Consider the following 11,890-nt stretch of genomic DNA (forward strand, 5'->3'; position numbering starts at 1 on the left):
GGGTGGGTAGAGATTCAAGGACTAGGGGTGGGTAGAGGTTACAGGGCTAAGGAGTGAGTAGAGGTAACAGGACTAGGGGTTGGTAGAGTTTACAGGACTAGGGGTTGGTAGAGATTACAGGACTAAGGAGTATGTAGAGATTACAGGACTAAGGAGTGAGTAGAGGTTACAGGACTAGGGGTTGGTAAAGATTCCAGGACAAGGGGTGGGTAGAGGTTACAGGGCTAAGGAGTGAGTAGAGGTAACAGGGCTAGGGGTTGGTAAAGATTACAGGACTAGGGGTAGGCAGAGTTTACAGGACTACGGGTGGGTAGAGATTACAGGACTAAGGAGTGAGTAGAGGTTATAAGACTAGGGATGGGTAGAGATTACAGGACTAAAGAGTGAGTAGAGGTTACAGGACTAGGGGTGAGTAGAGGTTACAGGACTAGGGGTAGGTAGAGGTTACAGGACTAGGGGTGGGTAGAGGTTACAGGACTAGGGAGTGAGTAGAGGTTACAGGACTAGGGGGTGAGTTGGTAACAGGACTACGGGTGAGCCTAGAGAACACAGGACTAGGGGGTGAGTTCGGAGATTTCAGGACTAGAAGGTGAGTCCAGAGGTTACAGGACTACGAGGTTAGTAAAGAGGTTATAGGACCAAGGTGTGAATCCAGAGGTTAAAGGACTAGAGGGTGAGTCCAGAGGTTACAAGACAAGGAGTTAAGTCCAGGGGTTGCATTACTAGGGGATGAGTAAATGTTAAGGACCTGCGGGTGAATCCAGAGGTTACAACTAGTTGATGAGTAGAGGTTACGGGACTAAGATATGAGTCCAGAGGTAACAGGACTATATGGTGAGTCCAGAGGTTACAGGACTAAGGGGTGAGTCCAGAGGTTACAGATCTAGAGGATGTGTCCAGAGGTTACAATACTAAAAGGTGAATCCATAGGTTAAAGGACTAGGGGGTGAGTCCAGAGGTTACATGTCTAGATGTTGAGTCCAGAGGTTACAGGACTATTGGGTGAGACAAGAGTTTATAGGACTAATGGATGAATCCAGAGGTTACAGGTCTAGAGGTTGAGTCCAGAGGTTACAGAACTTGTGGGAGAGTCCAGAGGTTACAGGACTAGAGGGTGAGTCCAGACGTTACAGGACTTGAGAATGAATCTAGAGGTTACGGGACTGAGGGGTGAGTAGAGGTTACAGGACAAAGGGGTGAGTAACCTCTCTTTTTGGCCCAGAGGTTACAGGACTAGGGGATGATTAGAGGTTGGACTAGGGAGTGAGTCCAGAGGTTACATGAGTAAGAAGTGAGTAGAGGTTACAGGACTGGGGGTGAGTTCAGAGTTTCCAGGACTAGGGGATGAGTTCGGAGGTTACAGGACTAGGGGTAAGTCCAGAGGTTACAGGACTAGATGGTGAGTAGAAGTTACAGGACTCAGGGTGAGTTCAGGCCCAGGGGCCATAAAACTCACACGAGACCGTTTCTGATCTCAGTATTAACTTTTTTCAAAGGAATTCATAGTGGAAAAGTGAGACTGGGATCAAAATTGAACTTGTCTAAGTTTATGGCCCCGGGTCAAGAGGTCACAGGACTTGAGAACATAGAGCAGAAATTGCATGAATTCATAATGGATTTTGGCCATTTTATGGATTTTGTTAATATACACAAATTCAGCTGATTCCAGAGGGTAAAACTCAAATCTATAGTTGCATGCTAAATATATATCAGGCGGATATCAGCCAGTGCGGAGAAGTCCAACTGGCTCAGGGGGACACCATGGAGAGCCCATATCAGTTTCCGGCTGCGGGAGACGAACAACGTATAAGTCATTGATGAAACAGCTTAGTGAAGAGGGCGCATATGTTAAGCTTACAGTACGTGATCATCTATTTGGGAATGGTCAATTATATGACCCGGACAGTCATGACTTGTGATTCAGAAGAAGCATTCTCAAGCTGTGCAGGGGTGTTGCACACACCGGAGATGTAGCTGATCGTATCCAACATGGATGAGCTTCCGGAAAGCGCAGGACAAATGCGGAACAGTTTGGATGAGACCAGGACTCTTCATATGGGCTAAAGGTTTTTTTCATGGAATGAGAATAGGTCAGTCGTGAAAAAGCTAAATGGTGAGAATTTTGTTGAGGTTATTTGTAATATAACTTTCTATTTTTTTTCAGAATGTTGAGTGATAGAAATTATGATTATTCAGAACATGTTTTAAGTACCTTATTTGGTATTGATATATTTACGGAAGTAAAGGGAAAGGTGGAGGATAAAAAAACAACAAAAAACAAAAAAAAGTTCCAACTTCTTTCAGTACCAAATTTTATTCACACACTACTACATTATCATTATTTGACTATGCTACAACACAAAGTGGGGGTGGGGTGGGGGTGGGGGACAATCGGTCTTTCAATCAACATTTTCAACAGTAAAAAGTTATTTTGGAAAAAAAGTGGAGGGGTCAGCCCCCCCCCCCCCCCCCATGCTACGTGCCTGTTAGCTGATACGGCTATTGTGTCATCAGGCATAAAACCCAGTATTTATTACTTTAGTATGTAATATATATATATTGTGTACATGTACCTCTTGTACCAGTGATCTCGTTTAGTAGCGGGCGCTCATCCTTAAATAACGATGTCTGTTTCTCCCAGCCACCAGTCCAGTGAAAATCTGGTTGTAACATTTTTACCGGGCACGGAATCTGGGAAAAATATAGAAGCCATACATCAGTTACTAATAGGCTCATGCTTAGGTTTTCATTATCAAAGTGGGGGAAAAGTTGAATTAATTGCAGATATGACTTTAAAGTCCGCGTGGGACAATAAATAATTCAATCAAGGCTTAAATGATACCGTATTTGGTATATGTTCGGTGTTTTGGAAGTGAGCGATGTCAGCCAACAGAATCCCGCAGGACAAACCTCCACGGAAGTTGCCAGATTGATTGTTCCGAGGTACTCCCCCGCCAAATAATAAGGTTAATGGGAAATGAGTATCGACGTAACTATCAGTCATGTTTTAGCGCACAAAACTAATTCTGTTAAATGCCTTCTTGTAGAGTTTTGTTGATTACAAATAATTATCGCTTTGATTTGAATTTGGAACATTCATTGATTTTGGGAAGTATACGCTTAAAATAGAACAAAGCATATTTAAAAATCAATTTCAACATTTTGAAAAGTCTTTTAAATAGATCGATAAGGAGTATTTCAATTTATCTCGACCGTGACCTACTAGTAAATCTATACTTTTTAGTGTTCTGCGCTGTGGGATTTAAAAAAAAATTGATCTCTGTAAAACTGTGGACGAGAAAACGCGTGGTCATGGCGATAAATAAACAAGATGGCGGCCTAGAGAAAGTACTGGGCCAGAGCTGGGTGGGATTATCGTCACTTAGTCCGACCCCTGAACAGGATGACAGGTATTCTAATTAATTAAAGCCGGTGATTATGACGTTATTCGGCTATATCTCGCGGAGACAGGTGCCCGTAGATAATACAGAACATTATATAATGTTTACATTCTGAGTGAGGGGTCGGAACCAGTATATTTTTAATACCTATATATTTGGCACGGTAGTAATGATATCGATTTTGTATATTGATCATTTTTGGAAATATGTAAATTTTTACTTAGAACAGCTTCAGTCGATCCTGAGATTCAAACGTAGAAAAAATAAAGACAAATGTAAAATTGGACCACGACTGTCGCACGCCTTTATTTATCTACAATCTCTCATATATTTTTTCTTTTTGAGAAAAGAAATAAACATCACATGGATGTCAAATGTAGCAAATTTTTAAAATCAATCATTTCATTTTTCGTGTTGAAGTGAATATTGATTCAAAATTAATGAAATTAAAATATTACAATAATATGAGTAATTCACAAGTGTATCACATATCGGACATACAATGTATTTAAATGTGATTATATCTTCAAATTGATCCGCCTCTATATTCTTGTTCTATGTTATACACATTCATATACGGATTCATTTAACGAATTATAATGCTTCAAATTTCCAGTTTAGGAAGTAGTTTCATGTGAATTTGAGGGTCAATTATCCATTTTAAAGTTGATTTGGGACAGCACTTTGTCCGTAGGCTTTTGCCAGTGGGCAAAATAAAAAAAAATGTTTTACAGAGTTGGTGTGAAAACAAGCTAAGTTACATACATTAAAATACTTATATTTCACACGTACTAAGAAAGCCGACAAAAGGTTTAACAGTCACTTAATGTGGCATCTATTGACGGACTCTCTTTGTAATTCAAAACATAAACTGCAAGATGGGGAGGCCTTTCTATTTTGAGTAAATGAAATATATATACATGTATATGCATTTACTCTTGAAACATTCCCATTCAAGTATCATGTATAAACTGAAGTATCTGAGGGAAATAAAACACACCAAAGTTTATTTAACGATTTTTTAAAACATCTCTTTTGAAATATGATTTCAGCATTGAAAGTCAGACGCAAGCTTTTAATTATTTTATATGAACTTTTCTCACATTTTTTTTTTAAAAAGAAAATGTGAAGAATGATTTATTTGCAGATAAAACACTGTACAAAAAAGAACGCATATCAATCTTTCAATGCTGAATTCAAAAGAGATGTTTTAAAGATCCAATAAATACATTTTGAATCACTCACTATTTAAATAAAATTTTGGTGTGGCATTAATCCTAAGACACTCGCTAAAAATGGATGCATTGATTTCTATATGTTTTTGGGATTTAATTTGGTGTAGATTATGCACATATCAAATTCCTTAAATATTAAAAATTGTAGATGTACAAGTTTATCTACAGACTGATTTTTATACCATCAAGCCAACATCAACCTTTGTCAACAATTAAAATATTCGTCGTTGTAATAATAATAATAATTTTATGATGGCACTAGCTACACAGAATGTTTGATTCGTTGCAGTTATTTGACTCCAACATCATGGCTACCGGCAAAACTCGTCAGATCTCTGTGACTCGTGCCCAGAAACTCCCTCCAATCCGCGAGGAGACGTTCTCAAGTAGAGGAGGAAGCGCCCGGATCTCCGTCAGACCAGCAGCTAAATATGAAGTCCTAAGAACCTCAAACGACCCTCCCAAACCACGTCCTACGGTACACGCTCGCCCCCTACCAGCCGACAGATCACAATCTCCAAAGGAGCGGAAGTCTCCAAGATATCAGTCCCCTCGTAGTCAGGCGCCACCGCGCCCGAATTTGTACATGCCATTAACGCCAGTAGACACAACAAACACTCTAGTAGACGGTCTGGTAGCAGATTATCTCCACTTTGCTCAATACGGCCATATTATTCCTCTGTATGAAGGCTCTAGTAATCTTACCTGTCCATGTTGTACGGACAGAAACCGCGAGAATGTGCGAACTCTTCTAGGATTTCCTTCCACCGAGAAAAGTAAAGTCGGACATCGCCATACAAATGACTCAAAATACGGCGGATCTCTGTCGAATGACTTCAGCACTGGTAACCATACCAAGAATTACGAACCTGTGTACGGCGGATCCCTCTCGGATCGGACGCTGGTAGGCGGGGACCGCCATCGGAGCATGGACCGTACATGGATGAATTATCAGCCTCTTGTTCACGCCTCAAATTATCTGAACCCAGAGTTCAGTCGTCCCTCTGTTCTCTACAACTACAACGTGAATCAGACCAGCGCCGACGACGAACACGTCAGGAGCCAAGTCTTGTCGGCCGACAAACAGTACGAACTCTCCATGGCAAAACTCGAGAAATACGGATTTTGACGTCAGCCATGTCTTACTATACTTCCTTCATGAAAATCATCAATACGTACACTTTTCAAAATTTGCTTTAGATGAGGAGCTTGTCTTTGCAAGTCAATACATACATGAATATAAGCCAAAACATAATCTAGAGAAGGAAAAGTGAAAGTGTTGCGTCATTGATACTCGTCTCTTGTCCACCTCATGATGTCATGGAATCTCGGAATACCTCAGTGTTCTACGAGTACTTCTGTCGAGAGCTTCCCTGTATCTATTGTGATCTCGTGATACATGTAGTGTATATATATCTAAATATCTGAAGTATATTTTGTCACGATACGTTAAACAGACAGTCATGTGTCAGAACCTCATTTACCTCGGAATACAGTATGCTGTCTTTGTATTCTAGTCATAATTAGCGTTTGTATTTAGTGTTTATCGATCGTTTTCCGCTTATGCTCTACTTATCATTGAAAACTTACTTTTGATAGAATATAAATATTTTAAACAGAGACTCAGATATAATGTAATTGTATAGACACCTGTAATACTGTGCTATGGTGTTCATCGTTTTTGTAGGAAAGATACCTTCTACCCAGATTATTAAGAAAAAATTCTTTTCATTCTTAGAAAATCGTTTATACCTCATCCCTATTTATTGCTTGTTTGTTTGAAGTTTTATTCCCGAGAACAGTTTTAATGCAAAAACACAGGTGGTTATAGACCAACTCGGTATGTATACCAAAAAAAAAAAAAAAAAAGGAAACTTGAGTTGGATAATTTTATTAAGGAATTGAATCACAGTCTAGTTTATTGGGTATACCATTGCATTAACGACATGCAGTTGGAAACCTGTTACGCATGAAATATCGTACGTTTCCAACGTTCGTTAAAGTCCCAGGCATATCAAACAAACTAGACAGTGTCTCCTAATAATTGCATTTATATGTCAAATAAAAATGTAAATATAAATCAAAGAAATGAAATACACGATGCATTCCATGTTAATTTCAATAATCCCCGCCCACTGACATCGGACACAATGACAGCCCTGTAAATTGACATAAATATTCTAAATTTTAAATAAAAGGCAATTGACCTATCACTGCCAAAATTTACATTCAGTTGTAAATATCGAGAAGTCAACACACTTAACTTTGAAAAAGTTGTCGAAGAGAAAAAAGTTGGAAATGTAAATTTTTATCTGTATCGTTTACTAAACTAGTTAAAAGGAATGACTTTTTTGTGGCCGGAGACAAAAACTTCCTAGGCAAACTATGAGAATAATACAAGATCCAATCGCAAAGATTAATCATGTCGTGTAGAATATATTCACAGTTATGTACAGTAAAGTATTTTAGTGTTTATGGCCAAAACATTTGTAAATCATTCATATACGGTATTTAATGTGCATGTGTTGTGTGAAGATACATTTACAATAAAAATATTTACATGGAAATATCTATATGAACAAAAAAGGAATTTCAATTTTGAAATAGTAAATTAAAAGCTATATATGGCGTATCTGAGCTAAAAAATAAAAATATGAGATGAGTGTAGATGAACATGGTATTTGTTATTTACGTTCATATTAAAATTTTCACCGATTTTGAACTTGAATAACCCCACGTTTCTATAGTTAAATTGACCTTAAACTGTGTCTGATATTTAAATGCGGAGTCGGTAAATAAATCGGTTATTGTTTTAAATATTTAATACATGTATCTATAAAACGCGATTGTTTTAAATTGTGTAATTTACAGAAAAGTCCTATCTTTATATAAAGTAATAAAACAAATAGAAAGATCTTTTTAATTTTAGTTAGTTTGAACTTATCAAAAATACGCCATATATGACTTTAAAATACACATGTATGTGCATGAGATATTGAAATAGTTATTCAACTATCAATTTGAGAAATATACATGTAATTCAAAATCTGTAGAGAACTACTAAATGGTAATTAAGGTCTTCCGTTTCCAACGGAAGACCTTCTACTGATTCTGATGGTTAAGATTATTATTCTTTTTTTTTTTCTTCTCCTTTCTAGACGCCAACTTTGAGACCTCATATCTCGCTCATTTCTCAACGGATTTTGCTCAAATTTGCAGAGTTTATAGACGTTACAAAACTCTATCAGTATGCTGTCAAACAGTTCAAAAAGTCACTTCCGCTTTTGAGTTATTGCCCTTTAAATGAAAATTTATTATGCTTCATTTCCAGACAAAGGCTCCGAGACTACAAAAGCTGGAGCAGAAATTCTACCGAATTTAGATAATAGAAGGATTGAAGTTGTGCACATCGGTTTTTGTTTTTCGATTTCTGTATTCAAAATGGCGCTAATTAGGGGTCAAAATTAAGAACGCCTAAAAGAGCGAAAATTTAGACATATTTTCCTTTGTATCTTTAAAACTAAAAATATTTTGATAAGACATGTAGAATAAAAGTTGTGCACAATTTCAAGGCCTTTCATTTGACACCACTAAAAAGGGGCTGGCCCCTCAAATTAGGGATCTGGAGCCCTTTAAAGTTTTTGCTTTAGAACTCAAAAACGGTAAATATTTCAAAATGGCTGTCGTTAAAAAAGTTGTTCTTTAACATCTTATTGATTTCATGAAAATGTTATTTTGTTCGAGTCTTGTGTTTTAAATGCGCCAGAAGCTTGACCCATATACAGGTAACTGTTTTCATTCAGCAAGTAAACGAGAGCTCTTCATGCGTGTAACTAAAATAAACTTACTATAAATAATAAACCTGGCTACATTAGATGCTAATATTCTTTAGAATAAGGTTCTTGAAGTGTTTTGTGCTTTATTTCCAAGTTATTTTTTGACAACTTTTCGTTTTATTTCATTTTTTTCAAAGTCGAATAAACCAGTCTACTAAAAAAAAGGGAAAAAAAGATAACCTTTTCTTCTTATCATATAAAAACAAACAATATACTGAGAAAATAAAACATAACTTTGAAGCATAGACTATTTACAGCCATTAAGTGTGCGCCTTTTACATTCACCTTGTGTGTTTACAATTATGTAACACCTCCCTCGATAGCGCGTGGCAAAGGAGGTCACCGGGGATCAATCGGCGTGTGTGATCCAGCGACCTAGTCATACACAAAACAAATCATAGAATGGCCATTCCAAATTCATTTTGTAAACTAAGTCATGAGTGGATAAATATGTTGAATTTTTCAGATTATTTCATAATATCTTTGATTAAATCGCTAGTGTATCTTATTTAATATTTTATTCGCTGAATTACAGGAAAGTTGCATAGTTATTTTTATAAACAATTTATTTCTCGATATCGAGTTAATTGTCTGTTTTATTCATAATAAAATTCAAAATATGTAACCTTAATTAATTCCTACTAGTAATGGAACTTTTGAAACTTAAATGTACATGTATGTAATCTAATATACGTTCTTTTGTCGATGCCCTTAAAATGTACATGTATGTAATCTAATATACGTTCTTTTGTCGACGCCCTTAAAATGTCTCTCTCTTAAGGTTTTACGGATACATACAATGTACACGCATGCAAGTACAGAACATGCACGTTTTATAAGTGCATATGCAAGAGCGCCCCAAATATATGCATATCGAGCGTTTGAAATTCAGAAAAATTCTAAATCCCAAGTCTTTTTTTCCATTATCTTTGCAATAAAATATCGGTTAAACTGAAATGATTTTATTGATTTACAGCATATATTAAAGTCAATTATAGGTCCGCTGAGTTGATCATGAGTTGTTTTTATAACGGGTAGTCCTCCTGGCCAGTCATCATCACGGTTTGTAACATCGTAATTACACAGGTAAATACTAAGATGTCAATCCATATATTTTCCATAAGAAATGAATTACCGGGAGATGTCTCGTTTTCTCTGATCATATATTAATTGACAGCGTTTATGAACAGCTCTTAAAAACAGGCCTTTGTAAACCGGTAAATCACAAAAAAGAAAAATCTGAGACAAAAAACAGAAAATATAAATGTCTCTGGAAATAACATTGCCTTTAGATAACTTAAATAAATTAATGTCCGCCGATTTTTGAATTAATCTGAACATTCATTGATGTGTACCTGTACAAGCAGTGTGTATATTTTTATGAAGCCTTCGTCCAAACGAACAATATAATAAATCTTGAATGAATTAACTAACCCCTCAGTACACACACATTCGCCTACACCTGAAATCTAATCAAAATCAGATCTATTTTACGGCCCGAAATTCTGATAGTCGCTGTATTTCTAATCTGATTGACCATACATGTACAGTACAGGCAACGCGGATCCCGTATTTCCCGCGCCCCGTCGCGGTATAAACACAACGCGGGATTTGGCCAGGTGAGACAGGTAAACAGCGTTCCCTCCGCGGGAAATTCATCACCTACCTGTCCCCGCCGCGGTTAAATCATCGATCAACTAGTATCGTAAACAAACGGGAGTTATCTCCCCGAACAGGAATTTTGCGAAATTCCCTCTTTAAAAAACAAATTAAAATCCCGCAGTGTATGTATATTTATGAAAGTATTTTCTTGTATTTCGCAAAAGGTGAAAATAACGAATGAACAAAAAAAAAATTTAAAGCAGAATATATTTAATCGTTTTTTTTTTGTTTTTTTTTTAATTTTATTTATTATTATTAATTTTGTTAAGTTATATATCAATACTAAAGCGACATCTTTTTTTAAATAGTATCAAGAAAACTATTTATAAGCTGAGTCATTTGAGAGTTTAACGTGACAAATTTTAATATCGGAAATATAAATTCTAATAACTTCTCTTTTCAAATTATATGCGAACTGCAATGTTACATACACGTGCTAAACAATAGTCAGTGCGAGTTCCGATTAACAGTTTTCAGCATTCCTATGAGGAAAAAAATATATCTATATACCGTTCATGTTTTTTTTTAACCAATTTTAGAACAATATAATTCATTTAAATAATTTCACTTTACTGTATTAATGTGCAAGCATTTCCCTGAAATTGTCGAATGACCGGAAAGCTGTAATATTCGATGGTGAGCGTTTGCAGTGAGTGGGCGCGTGAATGTTATAAAAGATATCAATAAAATATAACAATTTTTTTCCCTCGATATTTACTTCTTTTGTAAACAGTGGTTTGTTTTTAATTTAAACATTTCTCCAATTACAGAAGATGGAATGTGCATGGTGATGAACTTCACAAAACAATTAAAACGGGGGGGGGGGGGGGGGGTGTTGTTATATCACTAAAACTTATTATTCTCAATAATACTCAAGAAAAAAAATCAATGCCAAGTTTACTTGAATATATTCTGTTTCTTTGTGTATTAAGTATTAGTCGCGATAATTTCCTGTGTATAGGGATTAGCAGAGCAAGAGCAGGAAACGGCATGCCCTAGGGGTTTCACACCTGTCCTAGAGTACCTGTGGTAAATTTCTCTGCATGTGCAAGGCGTTGTCAAGCCATACAACACACCAGTCCCTTCAACGTTTCATTATTTCATTATTTTTTCATTTTCAAATGTAACTACAACCATGAAAGTTACGCGAGTCAATATATACTTTTTTTTACCCTGAGTGTATATTAAAAGGAAAAAGATCAATCATACTTTTAAAACAAATTAAAAAGAGTTTAAATGAAATAAAATAAATCAAATCAAATTATGTTTTATTACTTTTTTTTAAAATGACGACGGGCTTGGTATTTATGTTTCTGTTTAATGTATATGTACATGTACATGTGCATGTATTATGCAAGTAGAATGTAAAATAAAAAAAAATGTACAGAATGTTACGGCACGTGCAACGTTTTTCCTTCGGTCAGTTTATTGATTTATCGGGTCCATCGATTAAAACAAAATATTCATGATAGAATTTCAATGAAATGAATTGCTTCTGGATTATTTTTTTTTCCAGTTTCAATATTTCGTTTCTGTGAACAGATAATATACTGTAGCCGATTTATCAGTTTATTGTCCAGTTGTGGACTTTGACTAATTCTACGATCAAGTTTCTGAAAAACACCGAAATAGAAACAGCCACAGACACTATTTAAGGTCTTCCGTTTAAATAGGACGATTAAAGACAAATATCTACCGAAACAAGATCATCGTCGCAAGCCACGGGTTTTGTGTCCATTCTATTTCCACAAACCCG

At 36.2% G+C, this 11,890-nt stretch overlaps 1 protein-coding gene across 1 annotated transcript; it reads left to right on the forward strand.

The window, feature by feature from the left end:
* Positions 1-3,338: 3,338 nt before the first annotated feature.
* Positions 3,339-6,426, forward strand: LOC133200955 (uncharacterized). The gene is made up of 2 exons (XM_061336769.1): positions 3,339-3,410; positions 4,926-6,426. The coding sequence occupies exon 2, from the start codon at positions 4,944-4,946 to the stop codon at positions 5,763-5,765; it is 822 nt and encodes a 273-aa protein (XP_061192753.1). The 5' UTR covers positions 3,339-3,410; positions 4,926-4,943; the 3' UTR covers positions 5,766-6,426.
* The last annotated feature ends 5,464 nt before the right edge of the window (positions 6,427-11,890 follow it).

Source organism: Saccostrea echinata, unplaced genomic scaffold, assembly GCF_033153115.1.
Source record: "Saccostrea echinata isolate AGI-Se365-2 ecotype Australia unplaced genomic scaffold, CSIRO_AGI_Sech_v1 ptg000041l, whole genome shotgun sequence".
Classification (NCBI taxonomy): domain Eukaryota; kingdom Metazoa; phylum Mollusca; class Bivalvia; order Ostreida; family Ostreidae; genus Saccostrea; species Saccostrea echinata.

What these genes read in the sequence shown, in the direction of transcription:
- LOC133200955 (XM_061336769.1), top strand. Translation starts at nt 4,944, where the DNA reads ATGGCTACCGGCAAAACTCGTCAGATCTCTGTGACTCGTGCCCAGAAA.